The sequence below is a fragment of the Gallus gallus genome, chromosome 6 (genome assembly GCF_016699485.2).
Source record: "Gallus gallus isolate bGalGal1 chromosome 6, bGalGal1.mat.broiler.GRCg7b, whole genome shotgun sequence".
Taxonomy (NCBI): domain Eukaryota; kingdom Metazoa; phylum Chordata; class Aves; order Galliformes; family Phasianidae; genus Gallus; species Gallus gallus.
Window position 1 is genome coordinate 16,057,711 of NC_052537.1, and position 24,566 is coordinate 16,082,276.

The 24,566-nt window shown below is 36.4% G+C and overlaps 1 protein-coding gene across 7 annotated transcripts in view; it reads right to left on the reverse strand.

Annotated features, from left to right (window-relative positions):
• The window catches only part of ADK (adenosine kinase), a 279,755-nt gene that overhangs the window by 185,226 nt on the left and 69,963 nt on the right, over positions 1–24,566 (reverse strand). For all 7 annotated transcript variants that reach the window (XR_005860619.2, XR_005860620.2, XM_025151570.3 and 4 more), the window contains exon 4: positions 18,195–18,273. Coding sequence is in view for 5 of the 7 variants with exons in the window: in XM_025151570.3 (XP_025007338.1) it covers positions 18,195–18,273 (79 nt within the window). In the remaining 2 variants the exon portion in view is untranslated. The remainder of the gene's footprint in view (positions 1–18,194; positions 18,274–24,566) is intronic.

Consider the following 24,566-nt stretch of genomic DNA (forward strand, 5'->3'; position numbering starts at 1 on the left):
GTTTGATGTAAGTATAATATATTAGACCTTCATTTGTTTCATTCAATACATTTTTAAAGTGCTGAAAGGAAATAAACACTGCAAATGCTTCTTTTTCTAAATGATGGATGACAATACTAAGTAAACTCAAGTGAAATTTTTATATTCCTTTGCTCATGATGTCTCTCTGCTGGATTTATATTAAATTCCAGTACTAATTAGATATGTTTGCGACTGCAATACCATACCTCCCTAGGTACCTCAGTCTTGGAGTCCACGTATACATTTGGCATCCAATTGCAGCCACAAGTTAACTCAAGTTCCACAGAATTCATTCTACACTGTTCCCCATTTTTAAGGAACCTTTACATTCAGTTTCAAATGGAAGAAGGAAGTGGGTCATGAATGCAGCAGATTAGGAGTTTCATTTAGTTTCCACTGAATATTTTGCATTTTAAAAGTACTCCTCTCTGAAACCAAAGCACAGTGCAGAAAAGGATCCCTTTCAGCCAGACTTTTACCAGGGAAGATTACATGTGATGAAGGCACACTTTCTCATCAGAAAGACTCAAACCCAATAGCTTTGTAGCAGATCTAACAAGACTGTGGACAAATACCAAAGCACACTCCGAATATAGGTTTTCCATACCCCAGGGACCCCATGTACTACTTCAGTATTCCTGGTATGGACTATTACTTAGCCTCATACAAGTTTCTCTCTTCCCATGTCATATCTGGCACTGCTGGTAACCAAAATCTCTTGAAATCTTTCAGAGTTTCATAGGAAAGAGCATTTGCTGACTAAGACATAGCTGAGAATAGGAACAGCCACAAAATACCAGAAAGCATCATTTTATGACAGCATAAAATGGAAAGCTTCTATATTTTCTTCCTCAAATCCACAGAGATAACAGTCATCCTCTAGTAAATATCAACACAACGTACTTAAAAGTTGGAATATGTTTATGATTCTTACACCCAAGTTGGAAAGTACAGTATTTTACGTTGATGGAAAACTGAGAAATGCCAAGAGAGGAGCAGTAGAACAGTTATCCCCTGATGACCTAAACCCTGTACTTGTCAGTTCCCAACTTTGAAATTACATGCCTGTAATGCCTAATAATATATAAAAATTACCTAAAAAGCTACCTAAAAATGACTTACAAGGGCTTTTGAAATAAACTTCATATTTCATTGCTATTAGGAGATTATACTCTAATTTTTATATTGTGGTCTATTTAAATATTCATCGACCCTGCATTTCAGTTTCCTCACCACGCTACTTCAAACCTCAGATAAGGAAAAAAAAGCTTCCCCTAACTGAAAAAAATTGCCCTGACACTCATTATCTTAATTTGCGTTACTAGAAGAAAAGTAATATTTGATGACTAGGACTTACTACTTTTTTCATGAAAAACTGTAGTTGTTAAGTTAAATGTGCATCTGATCAAGGTAACTCCTACTTTGGCAAGGAGCTTTATAATTTATGGGTTTTTATCTCAACTACAATCTCAAAACATTTCAGAATAAGGAGGTACTTTCAGAAATTCACAGAAATTGGAAGAATCGATAGCAAATACTCAACAACTCATTTACTATTACAACGCATACATATAGAACAATGATTTCCTATTTACTGAGATAACAATGAACACTTACAGTACTGACATAATAAAACTCCCTGCAACCTAAAAAGTTAATTTCTATGTTTATAATATTGGTCCCAGTGGAAATTTAAGAATTTCTGATGACGATGACTTCCTGTAATCCAGAATCATCATCTTAAATCCATTTTACTCATTCAATCTTCTTCAAATACCTCTTAAATTAGAGGTTTAATAGAGATGCCTAAATGATTTTGTCATATAGAAGACAGAGCTTTCAACTTCTTCGCACACAGAAAATGAGGTACCAAAAATAACTCAAAATAAGTCTCAAAAGGTTTGAACTTACTAACAAAAGCAAAGCCAGCCTAGCTGGAAGCCGCACTTTAATTGCACAGTGTCCAGGTAACGCAACACATAACAATGAAAAGATTAGTTACAACAGTGAAATGCCTACAACAAACACTGAACCACAACATGACAAACTAAGATGAACAAGACCACCATGAAAATCTTGGGATCTCAAGTACACTATCGTATTTCCAACATTTTTGAAAAGGCCAATAACAATAGATTTAAAACTAATTATGCAACCATTATACTCACTTACCTAAGCAATCCTAACCAACAAGTATACGAAGTTAAGCTACCACATGATTAATGTTATAGCATCATGATTTAAATCAGTCAATGATGTTATGCCTACTTAAGGAAAACGCCAAGCCCAAGAATGTTTTTGAGAAAACATGCAATGTCAAGGGCCTATCCTTCTTATGAGTTCTTATTTCTCACTAAGAAGTTACAGGAAGTGTTGTTTGAAAGGTGTTATTTCTATCAGTAGAAATTCTTATTTCTCATCTACTCCTCCTCCACCTCAGTCTTTTAAACAGGAATTGATGACTGCACATGCAACTTGATTTACTAATATACAGATGTAGAATGACACTGAAAGAAACATTAAAGAGAAGGGAGGTAAAAACCAACTTCCTGACAGCATTCTACCAAAGATACCCCATTTTCCAAGTGAAAACCACTTTTTTTTTATTTTTTTTAATATTCTAGCCCAACTGTATAGCTAAATACTTGTAAAGGTATGCATATATATGTATTCCCCCGAGATGTCTTCCAGTCTTGTCTGAAACTCTTACTATGTTTGTCTTCCTTTACACTTAAATCTACAGTTACCCAAGATCTTTGCATTATTTCACTCCATAAAAAGCAAGCAATGAAACAGGCATTATCATAAATAGGTACTGAAAGGAATCCTGAAAATGGAAGAATAAAAAAAGATCACAGAACTCAGAAATTCAAAATAGCATGATAAAAAGAGCTGGAGCAAATAAACACAAGAGGTATAATAACTGGTTATCATTTTTGCATACTGTTTTCTTCTGTTCTGCCACTATTTGTGAGAGCTAAAGAGCACACAGCTTCTTTCATCTCAGTACTTAATAAATACCCTCCCTGCAAATTAAACCTGAGTGTAACTGCTAGCAGTAATTAGGTGAGTAGTTATGTGTGTGTGTGTGTGTGTGTGTGTGTATATATATATATATACACAAGTATGTATGTGTCTGTGTGTGTATGCATGCTTCAAAACAAACCTAAGCTAGCTGAAGTCACAATCAATGAAGGCTTTGCAATAAAGATCTATAATGTGCACCATCTGGCTCTCTTCCAGATAGTCTAGATGTACCCAGATTTTCTTCAAAATGTATTTCATTGAACTATATTTAAAATATTTGACTTAACAATTAATGTAGTTATTACAAAGCTCTATATAATACATCTCCACCCACACACGAAGGCCAAAAGATAGCACTGACTGATTGAAAACAAAAAGATTATATAACATGCCTTTATCAACAAAGACTGTCCACGGGTGACAGTCTCTGCTCTTAAAAGCAGTAATTTCTATCAGATGCTAATACATCCCTAGGGGATTGGAAGGAAGAAGGAATCAGAAGGTATTTGTCTTGTTCTTATTTTTGATTCCATTTTGAACAAAGGCCTTAGGCAAAAGGAAAGCAACTACTTCAGACCCTGAAGACTTGTGCCAACTTGGGAAAAATCAGAGTTCCCCTCGGGCAGAGTGCTCTACATGAAAATAATTTTTCTTTTCAAGTATTTATGGTCACACATAACTATGGTGTATCCATACAAAATAAAGCAGTCAGTACAAATCGCACATTCTTCCATTTATTCTGGATTTTTTGTTAGTGTCAAAAGTTTACGTGTGCTTCAGAAGGCAGTGAGTGCTGGGGTCTCTCATTTCCCTTCAAAGAAAGTTTCTGTGCAGTGATCATCAAGAAAAATCTAGGCCATGATCAGAAATGATACAAAATGCTCATAAAATATATTCCTTTTTGCACCAACTTGATTCATTTGTCTCCTGCTAGGATGTGTAAGAGTTCATAACTATACATTACTTCTATCTGCAAATATGACTATTTATTTACAGATTACACAGCTTTTAATAGCTTTTTTAATACTTTTAATAGCTCTCCTTCTGAAGAGGACAGTGGTTGTGAAAGAACTTAACTGCTAAAGGAGATGCAGTCCCCTAGGTACTACAGACAGTAAATGGAGGGCTTAGAAATTTAGCACCATGCTCTGAAGCCAGTTTCAGTACATAATGGAGATCATCTGTAGTTTGAAACTGAAGCTTTCACGTCAACCTGAAGTTGCCATATTCTGGACAAGACAGCACTATTTCAAGCCCTGGGTGTTTTCCAGGCACATTGCTGTTAGCATGCACTCCCAGAAGTAAAATTTGTAGGTGTCATAACAATAGCACAGACTTCTGGTCAACACAAAGCCATTTTTAAAAGCTTTTACCTAGACTGAAAAAGATGCTAAGCTGTGTATCGCTCTTAGCAAAGTGCAATATTTTAAGTACTAACTCCTAGCAAAGGTTTCATCTTTCTACTGATATCTTTTCTATATGGATCAAATTCAGCCCCAGTATATTCCTTTTTATTTAGGTTCACATTTCTTGGGAGCTTCTAGGTGATGCTCTCTGCACTGACTTGAAAGAAACGTACAATTATTTCATGTCTTCATACTGGCAACATCTGTTAGTCCCTTGAGGGTTCACATGAACTCTAACTACCAGAGAGAGGAAAAGAAGTTTGAAACGCTCTGTACAGGACTTACTGAAACAAATGTCAATTTCCATAGTATATAATTACCAAAGGAAGTTTGATATCACTACTACTGGTAGTAGGAAAATTTGGCTCTCTGAGCTTTGGGCCTACTTAACCAACACAACCATAGAAGACACTCTCAATCTTTTCTTTCACTACTCTTCCAACTACGCCCCTCAGTAACAGCTGCATTCAAACGAATGTTTATGAGCATCTGCCAAATTCAACCTACCAGGAAGGTCAAGTGAAAAAGATCCACAGTAAGAGCAGAGTATAAAAGTTCTTGGAATTGTCCTTCAGTGTGTTTTTTTTCTGACAAATTCCTTAGATATGAGGTTACCATACAGAAAGATAATCAAGTGCTTTTCATTTTCATCTTTTCTCTAATTTGAAAACTGACTACAACTGTACATTGCAATCATGTGTTACCAGAAAAATGGTACTGCTGATCTCCTTAGAAGAGATGTGGAAGTCCACAATTCAAGTATGATATAGTATGTAACATATAGGACCCAAGTCATACAAGAACACTTTCAAATTGTTTTTTTAAACCACTATGAGGTGCTTCTTCCATAAGTACAGAGGATCGGGAAACCTGGGAAAGCAAGTAATACCTAACAAATTCTGCATTCATGAGACACCAAGTACTGTTCAAAGGGCCACCAACTACTCTTTCCTAAGGTAACTGTGAAGAGGGGAAAAAAAAGAATAATCTGAGAATAACCTGAAGTAAATTCCCCACTATTTCAGTATGGGGAAAACAGGAAAAGCAACAAGAAAGCTGGATAACAAGGGAAGACTGTAGATACACAAGAGTACAGGGAGCTTGTTCTAGAGGGTAAATGCAAAACAAATGCTTGTAGAGATCCGCTGATGAAGAAAATACATGGAAGCTGTCTAACATCAAAATATTTCCAGACTAGAAAGCACAAGCATTAAAAAAGACGTACAAATAACAGAAGTGAGGGGTGAGGATTTTTTCAACTTCTTTTTGAATTTGCTTCACCTATATTATTTTAAAAGATAGCTTTACAAACTGGGAAGACTGTATTTTGCATGCTCATAAAAAAAACAAAGATTGTGGAAAGGGGAAAGAGGTCCTTTTTTGTTACATCAGACACACTGTAACAGAGAAGTTCACCTTCAGTGGTCAAACAACATTTGAGAGCATAAGTTAGGAACAGTTTTTGTATCCAACTTTTTGACTGAATAGACAACCTGTTTTTTGGTAGTCAAAACCCTCCTTTAGCTGCCCTCAGAATAGCGTACTAAATAGCACTCATGATGCTGGTAAAATGATAAAAACATGACAGGAGCACAGGGCAGATGATGATCAAATTCCACCCTCCCATTCCCCCCAGTATTTTCTGTAACAATGAAAGAATAATTAGAAATCACCCTGACAGGACTAATGAAATAATTCATCAGTATTTTTCCAAGAAGGGATGAAAAGATTTATGAGAGAAACCAAGAACCCAAAACGCCATCTCACTCCATCATGTTGCAATTAAAAAAAATTATCTGATATGTGTTCTTGCTTGCTTGCCTTGGAACACAGTTTCTGTAACTCAATATTTTTAATAAAGCATGCTATGCCATTCGTCATTTAGTAAGTGAAGCTGCTTTGAACTTAATTATTAATCTTTAAATTGATTCACAAACCTACCTTGCATGCAGTATTTTCCCAAATGAGGGCCTGGACATTGAATCTGTGCTGCCTCATGATTTGCTGCATTGAGCTTTCTTATGATTTTTTTCCTTAAAAAGTGTGTACAATTGATACAGGGGTCCCTTGAGCAGGTAGCTTTTTAATATCAAAATCCAGTTTTGTTTTGTTTAATACCTAAGCACCTTACTTATCAAGATCTTTGCACATTTGTATGACATCTGTCAGAGTTAAAAATATATATTTTTTTTAAATCACCCAAAATGTGCTGTGCTCACGAGCTCACTGCTTTTTATTTGCATATATATATACTGTGCATACAGTTCATATTTTATAACAGAAACTTGCAGTATTTTTAGCAGGGCAGCCTTGAGTCATCTCGCCTGAAATTCTAGCACAGTTAGATTGCCACATACACACAAAAAAAAATCACACTTGGTCTACTTCACAGCAGCATCAGCAGCATGGAACTCAAATTTACATTATGTATGTAAATTTAAAAACTGTCATTGCTACAGTTTGGTTGATTCTGAAAAATTATATTTGCCATACCTAAAATCCTTATCCATCCATATCAGAAATGGAAAAATCTTCCTTCCATTACTGCCTACTTGCCCTTATTTTGTTACCTAGCAGTCCTGCATCATGCTAATGCTCTTGAACCTAGAGCACGCTTGGTGGAAGAACAAGGCATACACTCTCTGAGAAGTCTACCGCAAAGTTTGATATTAAGCTCTCTCTCAATCATTAATGACGCAAAAATTGTTAAATGGTCCAGTTCAGAATGTCCCAGACATTTACTGCCAAGGTATAATAACTACAGCGTAACTTGTATTCTTATGGCACTAACTTTTTGGTAGTTTGAGTATTTCAATTCAATTAAGTTTTGGAATAGTAATTGAAAAAACAAACACCATGACTTGAACAGGCAATGCTTGAAGTTCTAGATCTCGTTAATCAGATGTGTCACCACTTGATCTCATTTATAAAGAAACAGGGACAAGTGGCTGTTATTAGCAGCAGTATTTCACAATTTTTTGCAGCAATTTTAAAACTTAATCCATATTACAATGTTTTTAAAATACCCGTATTTCACATATGACAAATGCTAGTAAAATCAATTTGGAGAGCCACATTTTTCAATTGCTATAATTAGAGCAATGCTGAGTTTTGGACTACCTTGAAATTACCATGAGCAACGCTCAGAAATTGAAAACAGCAATCTGAGATAAATTCCTTCTTAGAATACGACAGGGGCCTTTACATGGCTGAACAGCATGAGGGTAATCTGGACAGGTTTCTGCAATCCTCCTGAGAGGAAGAACTGCTTTGCAGGCTCTCATTCCAGGCGGAGCTGTGACTCATGAGCAGGGACCAACTGCCATGGGAGGGCTCAGTGCTGTTTAAACAGCAGCTACCGACCCTGTTCCCAGGAACCCCTGCCCTCACTGCAGGAACAATTGAGTTGCTCATGACGCATCTACTGAGATGCTGCAGCTGACAGCCTGGTAAATTAAAATAAACTAGCACTTATTCTCTCTCAATATTTCAGTCTGCAGGTTGCAGCAATTCTGCAGCTCTTACAAAACAAGCTGACCCACCTCTAGATCACAGGTGAGAGCTGCTGAAGCCACATAAAAGTTAGCTTTATCAATCAGACCCACTGCAGTCTCCACTTGGACATGCAGTATTTTCATAACTGGAACAATGAGTAAAAATATTTAGCATTCCTGTCAACACACTTCCTTCTTTACTTAATAATAATATACTGTAGGCTATATAACTAGTCTAGAGCTGCACAGAACCTTCTGTCATGTACCATCTCCTTCCACATAAGACGAATGAAGATGTCAGAAAAAAAACCCAGCTCATCTCAGACTCAGACTGAGCTCTATGAAGCTGTCTTCAAAGAATAAGAAAAAACAAAGAAAACAAGTCAGAGAAACACACTGTCTACTGCATTGAGTGGTAAGGCAGTACTACACATCCCTTTGAAAGCATGCTCAAAACAAGCAACACTACTGTAACTCATCACAAACTGAACAAATTAGCAGTTCCTTTTCCTTTTAATGTTTAAAAAGACTACATCGACTCCCATACTAAACTTCTATTCTGATAAATCATTATCTCCATCAAATACGTCAGACAAATATACTAATTTACTACATGGCTACAAAGCAAGGTAGCAAAGTTACATTCAGAACTCTGAAGTACAATTACTGAAAGAACAGAACGGTGTTAGGCAACAAGGCCAAGAAAATATCAAGTAGATACGCAGGACAGTTACACTAATAAACTTCTTGTGTAAAGCACTAGGTGTCCAGCAATAGTATGTTATAATGCCTTCATAGAGTCCCTAAATAGCAATAAGGATTTTCAGCGTCCTTTTCTGGAAAAAAAGCTACATTTTCAATAGATAATATTCTAGAGATGTGCAAAAAGCCCCTATAATTTGGCATTTCATATTTGCAGGGCAATTAACTCCCCACTGTATCACATCACTTAACGTTAATTAATTGCTAAAGATGTAGTTATGTAACTTAGAGAGCAGCTCAGGATAAAACATCTCCCAAGCTTCCAAGAATTGAGTGGCATGCCAAATTAATATCTGTGATGCACAGGGATTTGCCCTCTCTTCTGAGACTTCCAAATCAAGCAGTAGTTCTCCTTCCAGTGGCAAATAATGGGAACAAATCAAATACATGTCATTCAACCATTAGTAGAATCAGTCCATCATGGCATGTACAGCCTGACCCTGTGAAAGGTTCTGAGGAAGTCCTCTTGTCACTCAGAGTACAAAAAGGTTGAGGGATTCCCAGAACAGCACCTCTTAAGCCAGGTCCCCTAAATGTGGTTCACTGTCACATCCTGCTTTTATTTCTTCAGGATAAATGTCAGCCAGTTGTTGTGCTTGAAAACATGCTTGTTTTCAGGATAAGCATCAGTTAGGGAATGTAGTAATTTATCTTATTCTCAAATATAGAATGGTTAGAGGTGCTATTGGCTCAGAAAAAAAAGAAAGCAAACAATTAATTTTGAGTCTACTCACTAAGCAGGGCATTAGCTTAAGCATGGAGCCCAAGTTCCTTCACTGTTTTTGAAAAAAATGAAAAAAGGTACAGCTATGGTGCTAACATTAGCTACAGACACAGAAGGGCAGTAAAGAAACAGGCAGCTGAACTTCATTCCCAGGATTCAACTGCTACTATACGTATGGCATCATCTTATTCACATGGGTGTCTGATGATTGATGACTATGGAATATGGAAGCAGTTTTTAATCATTTAGATAACATAGAATTTTGGAGGAATAAACAGAGGCCACCTGCACGCTCCAAAGTTCACTCAAACACAATGAAAAAGGGAGAGCTTCAATCTCACAATGGACTTAGGAGGTAATGTGATTGTACATGTCTATTATTTTTCCAAAGTGACTGAAAGTGTCCTGTTTCTAAGATGTTCTTCCTATAATCCTATTGATGCTCCTGCTCAGGGAAAAGACCTGAAGAAATGAGGTAATGTGGTTCAAACAGGTAAGTCCACGTGGCCAGCAACTCAATTCCATGCCAAAATGATACTAATAGAACATTTATCTTACAATGCTTAGCTGCCTAATAACAAAGTGGTATCCTAAACAGACTTGTCCTCAATGGCACAAATTTAGGGACCTTGCACTAAATGACATTTAAGTTAAAAAAAACCCACAAAAACTGAAAAACAAACAGGCTCTTAGAAACATGGCTGACTATTCTACTATTTGCTGAAATTATATTCATGGTTCACAAACATACACACACAGGTATACAAAGCTATTACCTGTAAGCCACCAGTATAAAAAAATAGTTTAAAAAAGTCTTAGTCTTGGTATCATTAACCTTGAAAAGCTAGATCTCCAGCATAATCTTACACCATTTACTCCTAATATCTGGTCCAGAACCACTGAAATAATGCGTGGACTTCCATCCCAAGCCCAAGAAATCTTGAGAAGGACCCAACTTTATAACCCGGGGAAAACTTCCTTGTTACTTTACCGAGTCTGACATAATGATAATGTGGTTTTGTTGCTTCTAAAAACTGTTCAATGTAGCTCGGAGTAAGGCTTTGAGGTTGTCTGGAGTACAATGGAGTAAAAGGTTTAGCAATTTTTCCTAATATTTGCAAGGCAGCAGCTCACATAAGCATTACAGAATTTCTGATATGTGCACCAATCAATTGAAGCATTACAACAAAGTCCCAAGTCTTCCAGCATTATAATTCTGAAGAGGACAGGCTGTTCTGTCAGGAGTACGGGCCGTATTTGACATCAACTAATTTGGAAGTGTATATTAATGACAGAGTGTCCTTGAGAGGAAAAAAACAATTAGGAAATTGGTGTCACTGGCACAGGACACCATCCAGCATGACACTAACAATGGGACACTGTCTTTGTAATAGCAGGAAGAGCCACTGTTAGATGTCCACAGAGACATACTTACCCCAGTGGCTGTTTCTGACAGCACTTGGGTTTGTTTTGTTACTCCTTCACCAATTCTCACTCACTCCACAGCACTAGGGATAAATACTTGAGAGGTTCATTCTACTGGGCACCAGCAGCAATTTTAACAAATTGAAAATTTGTTAAATGAAAAGTTTAGCTGTTTTTTTTTTTCCCCCCCCCACATCATGTTGAATAGGCCTGAGAAGCCGGTATGTGACAGAAGCCACACTGGGCATGCGCGTCCACCATGGGACACAGCAACACCATGCTTGAGCTGGTAAGGTAGGGAACGCATGTCTCAAGGTTGTTTTCTGGCTGAGAAGACGAGATATACCCTAAGCTTATTAAACTATACCAAACAGAAAATGGTTGAGTGCTTTTTCTTGCTTTTTTTTTTTTTCCTGCAAGTTGGACTGAGCTATTTAAAATATTGAAAACACATGTCTGCTGGGGCCACCAAGCCCATTAGAGTAGGGGGATGTAATGAAGTTGCTTAAGGAATATAGGGAGTGAGGCCAAAACAAATTCCCCGAGGAATTTAAGATTCTAACCCAAATGGTTCAGAAAGCACAGAGCACACCTCACTATTCCAAAAACTGTTTTTGGAAAAATGCATCTGTGACGTGAGTGAATTTCAGCACACAAAAAGCAGAACAGAGAACATTTCTAGCTGACAGCATGATGGGTTCCATAAAATAATGATGGGTCCTGCAAAGTTATATCAGCCTCAAAATTGGGAAGGAGCTCGGGGTGCCTCCCCTGAAAACTCTTCTATTACTTCTCTGCCAGTTATGCACATTCAGTGCATCTTGAGCCCTGTTATTGAGTAAAAATCTTTCCCCCTGCTATGCTACCTCAATCTAAAATTTCCACAAGTAAAGACAAGATTAAATTCATTACAATCATATAAGAATGACAAGACACTTAGGAGAATCACTGAATAATGTGACACTGAAGAACTAAAGTGCAATGAACTTTGTAGATCACATACAGTAAGGGAAGTTTAGCCAAGGGTACTACCTTGCAAATACACACAAACTTCATTTTAAGCAGACAAGCAGTTGCAATGAAACTACTGGCTCTTTAGCAGGGTCTGTCAATACAGGACAAAGGGAAATGACTTCTAACCAAAAGTGGGAAGATTTTGACTGAATAGTAATAGAAAAAGATTTTTTTATTTTTTTTAATAACAAGGGCAATGAAGCACTGGAACAGGCTGCCCAGAGAGATGGTAACTGCCCTGTCCCAAGAGACATTCAGCGTCAGGCTGGACACAGCTCCAAGCAACCTGATAGAGCTGTAGGCGTCCCTGCTCAATGAAGACGAGTTGGGCTAGATCTTTAAGGGTCCCTTCCCACTCAAACAATTCTATGATTGACTCACTGATCTCTGATATCACTCACTGATGATGAACGTATTTTACAATATATGTATTTTTCAAGATAGTGTATATAAGATAGTTTTTACATATATATGCATATAGATAAATGTATTGTAAAACAAAGTTCTGCCTACAAGTATTTTTCATAGATAGATTTCTAATTTTACCGACTATTTTTGTATTAAATATAACACGAGCCAGAACACACATACATTTACCGCACAAATGAAGTTTGGCTAATTACTCACAGAACAACTAGAAAAAATCTAATAAATCATCTACACCTTCAGCACATACCAGGTTTCATAAATGAACTATGAATCAGTCCCGTTTTGGTAAACTAAATCATCAAGCTTATCAGTTTATTAAAATCCCAACAAGCTCCATCTCCTTCAACTAACAGATCAAGTAAAAAGAATAAATAAAAGGGATGAAGTTAAAAGCTCTTGAAATACAGGCTGATGCTGGACAAGTGTCATACTTACCCAAACTACAGAAAATAGTGGGACTCGAATATTCAACAGAATTCAGCATCATGATTTTTCTATCATTATCACTTACTTGAGCAGTCATTCCAATATTCACATCATTTGGAGTAAATATAAAAATATTGTAGATTAGAACCAAGCTTTTTTTTTTTTTTAACCAATGCATCTCTCATGTAGGCTTTTTGGAAAAAAACAACATTGCACAACTGCATAAAATCAAAAGCTTACAATTAGGCAGTGAAAAGCAGAGAGGAAAAAAATGAAATCTTTATAACTTGCTGAGGTATGCATTATAAAAACATTACTGTGAAGTCCTAAATGTACCTGTATGAAAACTTCCCAAAAATTAAGTTATGTCTTGCCCTTATCAGCCAGGCCTACAAATTCAAATTGAAATGTACCAAGCTACATTCTTCCAAGCTCACCTGGCTTCACCAGTGTTAAAAAAAAAAATAACAGCTCTCCCTAATGACTAAGTTAGATCCACAGTAACAGCAGAATTGTTAGAATGAACACGAGCTACTTGAGAAACTGAGTATAAACTAAGAGCACCAATTCTGAGCATGAACAATGTGACATTCTTTATATGCACTCTCAGAAAAACAAGAATGAAAACGTGTTCTGACTGTTGCCAAAGCTGTGTTGTTTAAAATCCAAGTTACAAAATACTATCAAGTTACACTTGAAATCCAGTACTCAAGCTAGAAAAATAAAAAACTTCCAAGACCACATCTTATTGCAGTTCTAACCTCAGCACACCAAAGTTGGAATAAACAATGATAAAAATCATGCAAATATGGTGTGGTCAGCAGTACGTGTACTGTCTACACAAGCAAGCTAGCTGTTTTAAATGCTTTAAAGTAAGGAGCCCTATGAAAAGATTCAGATTTTTTCCTTTCCAGATCAGCGTCTGCTGCTAGACAGGCACGCAGTCTCGATTAAAATTACAGAAAGAAGCTGATGAGTAGTAAAATAGTGTATTCACGAATCTGAATTTAGTTTGTTGGCAGAACTGTAAAACAATCCATTATTTATGAACTGCATGCACTTACATGTATGCATATTTTATAGATTTAATATAATGGATCCAATCACTTGGAGGGATTGTAAGAGCTCAGATTAAAGCAAGATGTCACATATCATATTAGATATAAAGCCAAAATTTAATGAGACAAGTAAAGGTCAGAGTAGCAGCATGTTGCAGTTTCAACTTGATATCCCCATTCCTCCCTGTTCTTAAGTGTGCAACATAACTTGAACTTTAAACAGAAAGCAAAACAAAGTACAAGTATAAGAGCATAATTCCAATGCAAAGATTACCAAAACAAACAGCAAAGTCAAACATTAGTTTCTACTTCAGAAATTACTGCAATTTAGTTTGTTCTCTGTAGTCCCAATTTTCCATACCATTATCAAGCAGTGTTCAGTGATCAATGCCCTGATTATTTAGCTTCTAATACTTGAAAGTCTGAAGTTACTTTGAAGTTATTGACACTCCCAAACAGTTGGTCAAGATAGAAAAAAATTCCATTGGACGCGCCTAACTAGTAAGAGTGCCTCAGAATGCATTGCCTGCATTTTAATTGATCATCTGGATTCCAACTGTATTCTGTGTTGTACTGTACACAGAAAAACCCTCTACCATTATCCCGCTTTCCCTCTCCTCATTCCTTACTGTCTGTTGCTATTGGCACAATTTTCTACACAGTACTAAACTTTTGAAAGATATTTATTTCAATATAAATTTTCCTTAAGGCCTTACAAGTACCCAATCTGTTCCGCTTATCATCTTTTCTTCTCCAGATGAAGTCATTTGAAATTAGTTAATTACAGATGAATGTAAACAATAGAAAGCAATGGTAAGAAAGAAATAAGGGTGGGACAGTAAACAACACACAATCAGAGCAATATTGAGGGTTTTTTTTTTAATATACCTTTTTTCTCCTTCCTGATTACTTATTTCCTATTCTCTCAAACCATTGTGTCTTTTCCCTCACACACTTCTGTTTCCATTTTCCTCAGTTCTTTCTGTCAGTATTAGCCTCATCATATGAAGTAATAATTCCAAGACATAATTTGCTGTTAATTCAAATTCATTAAGGAATGAATGAACTGTAATCTCATTTCTTTTATCTTTTCATTTTTATGCCTGTTGCTGCCATTTCTGGAACACATCAATCACTTCTTTTTCTCTACTCCTTCCTAATGTGAGTTAGGTCAAGCCAAAATCATTTTGACTTCCTCACTCTTTACAAGATCAATATATGTTCAAACAACACTGACATCCCAGAAGACTTGAACATAAACATCCTATCTCCGTGGCTTTATTAGTGCACTTCTTGGATACTCCCTTTCGTCATTTTCAGGGATATTTTAAAAAAAGTTGAACAAAACCACTTATACACTACAACACAATACACACAAAAAGAACTAGAGTGATATTTCAGGATTTCTCATCCATTTATTTTCCATCCTCTCAATTTTTCATTTATCTTCTGGACTTCTTTTGCAACAGATTCATTCTTGATTGGCTCCTTTCCTTCCTGTAACAGAGCTTTCCTTCTGATGCAATGTTTCTCTCTGCTTCTGCATTACTTTTGCAAAAACCTCTTCTCCATAGCACTTCAGTAGAGTAGAACATCTTCAAAATCATTCTTTTTGTTTTCCCTACCACACGCAGGCCCTCTTCCTCTTTGACCCTGCTGAAATACCCTGTCCTGGGCAGGGAGTATTCAGCTTTTTGATCCTCAGAGTGTTCTCCAACCATAGTTTGCTTCCGCAGCAGACTACACCTTCAACTTCTGTTCTACTGCAAGACAGTATTGAAAGAACATCAAGATTCCCTTTAGTACTTTGTGTCCAATTCTTCCTTCAAGGCTGCACTTCAGATCTGTCTTTCCTGTCAAACTGCTAAATTGCTAAGAGTTCTACTCTTCACAGCCTGACTGCAATACTTGATGCTTCTTAAATCTTAATTTCCAGTATAACTGCCACTTCAAATCTTTAGTTCCCAAAATCATGTTCCATGATTTAAGTCTCATTTTCTTCCTAGTTTTCTTCATAACACAGAGCTTCTTCCTGCTCTCTTCTTAATACTCTTATTCCTACCACCTTTTTACCACCTCAAATCTCTTGCACATGGTAAATACACTAAGACTTTTAAAAGTTGGTCTATGCATTTCAGAAACAGTCTTTGAGTCATCCTCATTATCCTCACTCTCTTTCCAGACATGACAGAAAAATGCTGACTTATCAAAAAAATATGAAAACATGTAATAGAGGTGGCAACCACCAGACAGCATGTAAGCATGATTATGGACTGTTCCATTTTTCCAATCGCAACAGATAAAATATTCTAAGTTTACCATTCTGCCTTTGGGTAACTTTGTTTCAACATAACGCTGCTTTTCTGACCTTAAAGCAGGAGATGATTTGAAATAATTCAATTTATTACTTGCTTCTTAAATTCTTGTGTTGTTTTCTTTTTTAATTCCAATCCTTTTATTAACTGCTGTCTACTTCTCCTACTACAGTCCTTAATAATACACCATTGTCATTCTGAAGTGAACTTTCAAAAAAAAATCAGTTGCCAGACCTTAGAGGCTATCTGTTCACTTCCCACTATTCTGCTCAAATTGTATTTATTGCAGTCACTTTTCCAAGGATGCCTTTCTTGAACATACCCTCATTCTCATCAACTTATAAACTCTCAAACAAAATTTTGAGTTTGTATCTTACATTTTTTTAAGCACTATTTTACCATTGTATCCCTATAGGGTATAACAAGCTAAGAAGTTAATATGAGTTTTATTCTTAGGATACCTTCTTGCAGAGAACCTACGATGAACTTTGAGTGCAGCTATCTCAGCACTCTGAACTTAAAATTCATTAACCTTCTACTTCTCAACCAGCAGTAAGGCTTCTTGAATGAGTCTGCTTTCTCCTGGTTCTTTGAATAAATACGTATTTAAGTTATACAGATCTAAGATTATTCACACACTTATCCCCTCTCCAATATTCCAATGAATATTGCTGCAAAAATTCTGGTTTTAATTTTTGGTTTACATTTAAATGTTTTTTCTCCGTCTTCACTTTTCTTCTTCTGCCAAAGCTTACTGGATAACAGCTTCTTTTAAGATTTCCATAATTCCTTTCTCTCTCTCTCTCTCACCCTTCTATCCATCATTTTAAAGCCTCTTAGTCATGTTATGTTATTCATGCACAACTGTTTGAAGTTTCAATCTTATTTGAAACAAAAACTAGGAGATGACAACCCTTCTGGAGATAAATTCAATTCCAGATGGCAACTGCAGCTGAATGAGGTCCCAACTTACAGCCAAAGTAGAGAGAAAAGTTCACTGACAAAAACTTATCAGCATAAAAATGGAGCACTGACATAGAAACCCCTGTGTTTCACTGCTTGAATTGTCCTTTTTCTTTTTTCCTCTAATGCACACTATAAAGGTTTGGTGCACTTCCTAGTGTAATTATTAAATAACATCTTGACAGCTAGACTAAAAGGCAGTAAGGTATCAAAGATAGTTTAGAAATAAATTAGCTGAGGTCAAACAAGTCATTTCAAGGAGACATGGAAAAACAGGTCCAAGTTTTGTAATTGATTCTACCATGTGCATTTGCTTCTAATACTCAGTAATCTGTACGCAAAAATAGAAACTGAACTTCATGACTCTGAACTAGTTGTTGCACACATCCTAAAAATAAACACAGAACTATATTCATAATAGCACTGTGACAAAAGGCATGTTTCAATTATTAAAAAAGCCAACTATATCTCAAAATCAATTCACCATTGTTGTTCATAAGATTCAGACAGAGAAAATACTTTTGGATAAAAAAGCCTTGCATTTTTGTCTTTGATGGACAAGCTTCCAAGTCCCTGAGAATAAACGTGGTTAGCATCACAAAATGACGCAGGCTAAAAGAAATCTTATCAGGTCATTTAGTCCAACCCATCACTTAAAGCAGGGCCATGCCCGAACTGAGATCTGGTGGCCTCAGGACTCATTGTAGTCACTTACGGAAATCTCCAAGCGCTGAGATTCAAAAACTTCTCTAGGCAACATGTTTAACTATTTTCTTTGTGCTTCATTTTCTAACCATTGGAGGATTCCTCACTACAGTTTGGGACCTTCTCCTTGCCATTTGCTGTTATGCTTTTTCATCTATGAAAAGAATTTGGCTCAATATTTCTTACAACCTTTCCATCTCCTTTTTTAAGCACATTATAGCTATAACCATAACAGCAAATGTTTGAAACAAAGAGTAAAACTGCAGAACAGATAATTTCAAAAACATACCAGAAAACATACTCTGGGAAACAGAATCACATGGAGACATTAAGTAGCTCTCATTACAGACACAGCACACAACACAGAGCATCAAGTTAATTCAAACTCAATACTCCAAATCAGTTATTTTTAAGAACGAACAAACCTGGGCCACTTTGACAGAGTTTTGAGTAGAGCCACCAGCATGATATTCTACTTTGAACTTTTTCACAAGTTCTTCAAATCTGTTAAAAAAAAAAAGAAAAGAAGAATATTAGGAGATGATATCCGAAAACGTTAAATTCAGACACATTACCTGCTACAGAATTCAAGCTGAGGGCATCTATTTAGGTTTTGTCCAAACTAAAAAGGAGCATGTGACACTGAACGGAGTCTTTACCTTAAAATTCTAACTGGAGTAAATCACTGAAACACATTACTTGAAACACAAGTATGATTGCAATGAACTTTCAAATTGAAAAAATACATGCTTGGGTACACAAATGTTTTATAAACGAAAACATTCAGATACTCATCCTACCACATCAACCTAGAAGGTTAGTTAAGAAGCAGCAACCGGGATACAATCTAAGTTACCACATGAAATACTCCATTTTGATAGATGAAGGACTTCTGTGAACCAATCTATTACTATGCTTATTAATAAAAAAAACTCAACCTTTCAAATCTTCAAGCCATGCTGCTATGAAAGCACAGTATTCTCTCATATCATCCTGTAGCATATTTTTAGTTCTGAACATTAAAACAAAAACTGTATCAACTTTCCAGGAAAATATCTACCCTTGTATTTCAGAGCAACTTTAGGATTAAGACCACCCAGACAAAATTACATCAGAGACCACTCCTTGCCAAGGATATGTTTGCATCACAGATCACTGTCCGCAGAACTGATCTTTTTCACTAGTCACAGGCTACAGAAGCAAAGTGAAGCAAAACATGAAAGGAAACTGGAAGGAGAAAGCTATGGAGACTGCAGGGAGAGACACTCAGCACAACAATCTCATCCTTCAAGTTTTAAGCACACTTGAAAATGAGTAGATTAAATCGCAAGATTAACAACCTCAGAAGACATTAGACTTGGGAGGAAGTACTCCTCCAGGCAAGCTAAAAGGTTTAATGTAAAAATTTGCATATTTGAGGTTCAAAATGACCTTGAGGACAACCTTAATTAATAGCATGTTTATCCTTAAGGTCTACTAACATTAGATGTTTACCTTTAAAAATGAAGCTTGTCCCCTCAGAAGATGTACTATATTCCAGCATACTTTATTGTATTTAATAAAATGTCTCTGTTTCAAGAGATACTAGTATCTCAGACAACAAAAATGAACGCTGCCTTGTCAACCCTAGTTTGCTTCCCACAGCCCACATCTCCTTATAGCACCTGAACAATGGCTTTTGGGACAGATTTGTTAAATAATGACTTGTTTATTTAGAAGGCTTTGGTTTTCAATCTCACGTTACTCATAAGATCATTATTATTTCTACAGTCATTTCCATTTAAAATATTTGAATAATGAGCTACTCACCCTAACAAACTACCAATGGGCAGGCAATTAGAACCAAGAACTAAATTACTATATATGCTTTTCACAGTTATCCACACTACTAATTATCCATCAATTCTATGTCAAGGAATTGAAACCTCAAATGATAGCAAGCAGTTGAAAGCAGAAAAAAATAATAAAAACCAACAAATCTCATAACAAACAATTGCTTCTCAAGCAGAGAGACATATAAGCCGTCACGAACCAAGTTAGTATCTTGGCAGTATTTTTCCTTCAATTTAATTGACCTTCTCAACCAATTTGAGTGTTTGCTGCCTATATCACACAGCTACTTTTGCTTTTCTTAATGTAACAACAAGCATTCCAATTAGTGCTTTAATTCCTTTACCTAAAGGCATCTAATGTCTCAGTGACTTGATTACTTGGTGGCATGTTAAACCTTACATAGTATATTGTAATGGATGACATACAATAGAAGCTCTAAATTTAAATGACAATGCGTTTAAATAATTCATTCTGTAGTTTGAAAGAGTATCTATAGAATAAAATAGGTGGCATTTGATTTTGGAAAGAAAAATGATGGAAAGAAATAGCTTTAAAATACCACCTTAGTGTCAAGATTTCAATGTTATATAAGAAACAACCTCAATAAATTATTTTACAATTATTTAACAGAAAAAGACAAGCAAACAAGGACTGCTGTCTTTCACTATTTCAGACTCAACATTGAAAGGCATAACTCCCTTTTCTTTGAATTAATGTATTAACTCTACATCTTCCAAAGACCATGATATAAAATAGAACAAGACTTAATAAAATGCAAGGAAGGTACTGTTGCACTATTTTACATTGCCTATCAAAAGGAAAACATAAATTGTGTTGTTTTAATCCACAAGAGGTTGATAAACTTTTATCAAATATGACCCCAAAATTAAGACTGCCAATAGCCTTTTATCTTAAGGAAATGAAAATCCACAAATTTTTCAAGATGTCAGTAAATGGCACAGGAAGCATGTAAAAATTGATGTTTTCATTGTCCGCTGTCTGTCTGACCCACTAAGAGAAAACTTTGTCATTCAACCATGCCTCAGAAACATGTTACTTGTTTTTAGGAAGTCCTCTAGGAAGGAAGTTCAACTGTAGAAGCTTCTCCGAGGCCCATGAATACTAAATAGAGCTTGTGTGTGTGCTTCAGGAGTAAGGTATTATCATACTTAAGATAATCCAAGAAAATTATTACCTCATGAGCAAAACTGAATAATATTCTTGTTCCTTGTCCTACAATTGTTGGCCTTTGAGTATTTCTTAAGGTTCTGCAGTATCTGTGAACTTTTCTTTGACCTAGCAATATACCATTGCCTTAAATAACAGAATAATAATCCCACCATCAGCACCATAGAGAGAAGGCCCTATTTTGGTACCATTAGTGCATTGACCACATTGCAGCCTATTTTAACAAAAACAAGTTTACATTTGCAACAGGATGTGTTTTCAGCTGTGATACTTTTGATCCACTTTAGCACTGCCAAGGAGGATATGTTAATGTTTCACTCAATTATACTACAGGCAATAGCACTTCTGTCAGTTGCTTTTTTTTCTTCCCCTCTGTTTAAATAACGATTGGGTCCTAATTCTATTTGATTCTCAAAGGTAAGACTTTCCAGTAATCTAACTTTGAGAGCTCATGTCTATGAAAAAAGTGTAAGAAGATAACAGAAGAAGCTATTATATAATAAAAAAAAAAACAAAGTAGTTGTATCTCTTCATGCTCCAGGAGATGGAAGCATTTTTCCAGAAGGCACAGGTTCCTGCAACAGATGCCATACCACAACCTTAGTCAAATCAGTGAGCTCTTCGGACTTTCCTCCAGCAAGTCCTCCTGGTTTCTCACCTCGATCACTGCTGACATATTCACTGCCATGTTGGACATTCACCCACTGTGAGCATCACTACCCATCTCTTTGATTCTTCTTACTTAACTCATTATCCTTTCCTATAGAGACTCTTAAAATGCCCTGTTTTACTTCCCATAAAGAAAAACTCACCTCAGTACCTGTAGTACCTCAAACTCATCTCTACTTTCAGACAACAGACAAAGACCTGTGTAGGGGCTATCTCTCAGCAGCTCAGCTCTCTGCTGCTCTCCCCCTTCCCAGCCCTTCCAAGTTGGAGCTGCTTCTCTTCATTTCCACGGCCCTGTAGAGCATCACAGCATCAAACACACCATCCTTCATTCAGGATTTTCAGACTTACAGCAGTCACGGGGCACAAAGCAGTCAATAAAAATACCTTTTCTGTGGCTATCCCATGATACTACTTGATGTCCAGTTACTAGTATTTTCTATGAATGTTAGTAAATCTATTCTAAATCTTTCTTTAGACCATCTTTCACCAAAACGTCTACAGAAATCATCAGGAAGGTTGCATAATTTCCTGAGGCCATCCCCCAGCCTAACAGCAGCAATCCCCTCTCAGATCAATATTCATCTCTTCTAGCTTGCTTCACACAGAGTCCAAGGTTTCTTGGAACCGGGACTCTAATCTTGTTCTGTGACACACGGCAAGAAATAGTCATGTTGGGCACATCATTACTAAATTGGTAATAAAAATAAGCACATGAAACATGCCCTACAACTGAATGCAGACTACATAAGGAAATGGATTAACGACAAAGTAAATTAAAGCAATGAAAGTAATGACAAAGTTTCTGGACACCAATTGTATTGGACTACAAAGGAATGCTTTCTGAAGACTAAAATGGTCAGACAATTACTGAATTTAACTGTCAGAGCTTTGGGAGAAAACTGCCTCTGATACATATGTCAGGAGCTAGTTATCTGCAAGAAGTAGAGAAACGTAACCTCATGTTTTTCACTAGGGTATGCTGTCCTGGATATCTTTTGATGCATCTGCTTATTACCTGAAAAGTGCTCAGTGGCATTCATCAGCAGGAAGCTACACTTCACGGAAAAAAAAAATATCAGCTGCCAAAGTCAGCTAGAAAAGAAGAAAAAAATAATTCTTGCCCATTTTGTATGCCAGATAACCTGATAAGAAAAAAAATCTGCTTATTTCAAATAATGATAATCCAATACCTTCAGTAGGTTGTACACTTTTGCCTGGTATTATAAAAATATCAAAAAAATATTAAGATGAAAATCTCTTAAGTAATCAAGTCAAGGTCACCAGTTGCATGTAACTGGAGGTAAGCTGGAGCCACAGAGGCAAGCTTGGTTAATACCCCTAGAGAGGAAGGTAGACTAGTATTTGTTATGCTTTCAAGCTATTGGATGAATTCTAATTAGATTTTAATTAAAAAATCATAATTAGTGGTGATTCTGACACATTTCCCAGATACTTATTTTTAGTTGCAAGAAGAGGTCATATTAAAATATGGCTGCAACTGAAGTGTTCAGCTGTGAGGAGAACCAGACTAATACACCAACAATTAGATGTTTGATCCTTTTAATTGCTTTTTTTTTAATCTACTTAAATCTTCACATTAAGTAATCTGTGACAGAATGTCGAATGAAATCACTTCATAAATTAAAGATAAATTATGTGAGTGAATATTATATTGTACAACCTGCTTTTAGAATACCAAAAGGATCAGTAAAACTACACCAGAAGTTCCAAATATCATTGCCATTTTTTAAGAAAGCCTTTAAGGAATAAATCAACTGAAACCTGAACAATGCCAAACCTCCAACCCGACTGCCTTGAAGGGCATGGCTGAGGCAGTTTGCATACATCCAGACAAGCCTGTCGTCTGTCACCTTCCACATTGCCTTGCAACTTGGGCCAAGGCCTGCATTAGCCCACCACAGGCAGCCCCACCATCAGGCCGATGGGGCAGGCCTGGGGGGAAAGCAGCCTGCCCCACTAAGCCTGCATCCTGAAGCCCTCACCACTAGATCCTAAGTGAAACTTCATTGTGATTTAAGGAAGAGGTATTCATTTTTAAAACAGAGCTCTGGGACAAATACTGTGGGTAAAAAGAAAAGCAATTCATACTTGAAAGAACGTACCTAATTTCTCTAAGTTGTACAACACAACGTTCAAAGTTTGAATTCTATAAAAACAATTTTATATATGACTTACTTCATCCCTAGTCTTTTACATAAAGCCAGTTAAGATTGAGATGCAGATATAATTGGTTGTTCTGGCTTAAAATTGGTCCTGAAAGAGCCAAAGTATTGCCTTTGAGAAATGAGGTACAATCACAGAGGTACATGAGAAAACTTTGTAACAGCTGCTTGGCAATGACTGACTTTACCCAGAGCTAGCTCTTCTACTTATTAGCTTGGCACAGAATTAAAGAGTTCAGGAACGGGTAGGGGAATAGAGGGGAAGAATAAAACACGCTAAAAAGGAAGTATTGGAGACAGGTTAGCAACATGGACACATAACACAATGGAAAGCTAAATGTGTTAGGACGGCTATAATCAGATGTAGCAGATTGTCATGATTTTTTCTTATATTTACAAAAGTTCAGAAAACAGTGACTCTTCATGGAAGCATTTACTGTTGCAAACTAGAATTTCACATCAAGTATTTTCCTAATCACCTCATCCAAACAAACAGCAAATGAAAAAATCCAGTAATTCCAACCAGGTTAGGATTATGAGTACCAAATGTTAATATATGAAAGAAGAAAAAAACGCATAGGCAAATTGCAAGATTCATAGCTTTGAAATATTTTACCACAAATGTTAGCGAGGTTGAAAAAAATGCACTTAAATGTCAGTTTGATAAAAGCCAAAAGAACATTTTCCACATGTGTTTGCATTTAGGCATATTGAAACAAGATGGAAAAAGTAACAGTCATTCAAACGTAAGGTTAAAACATCAGCTCTTAAGGATCATGATTTAAAGACATTTCTCAAAGTATCTTTTTTTTCCTCATTTCTCAGCAAAGACTCAGGCAAATTTATGCAAGTGTTTGTGAAAAGCTCCTCTTATTCCAGATTATCTGGATACCTTCCCCCTCTACGATATCCGAAAAAATG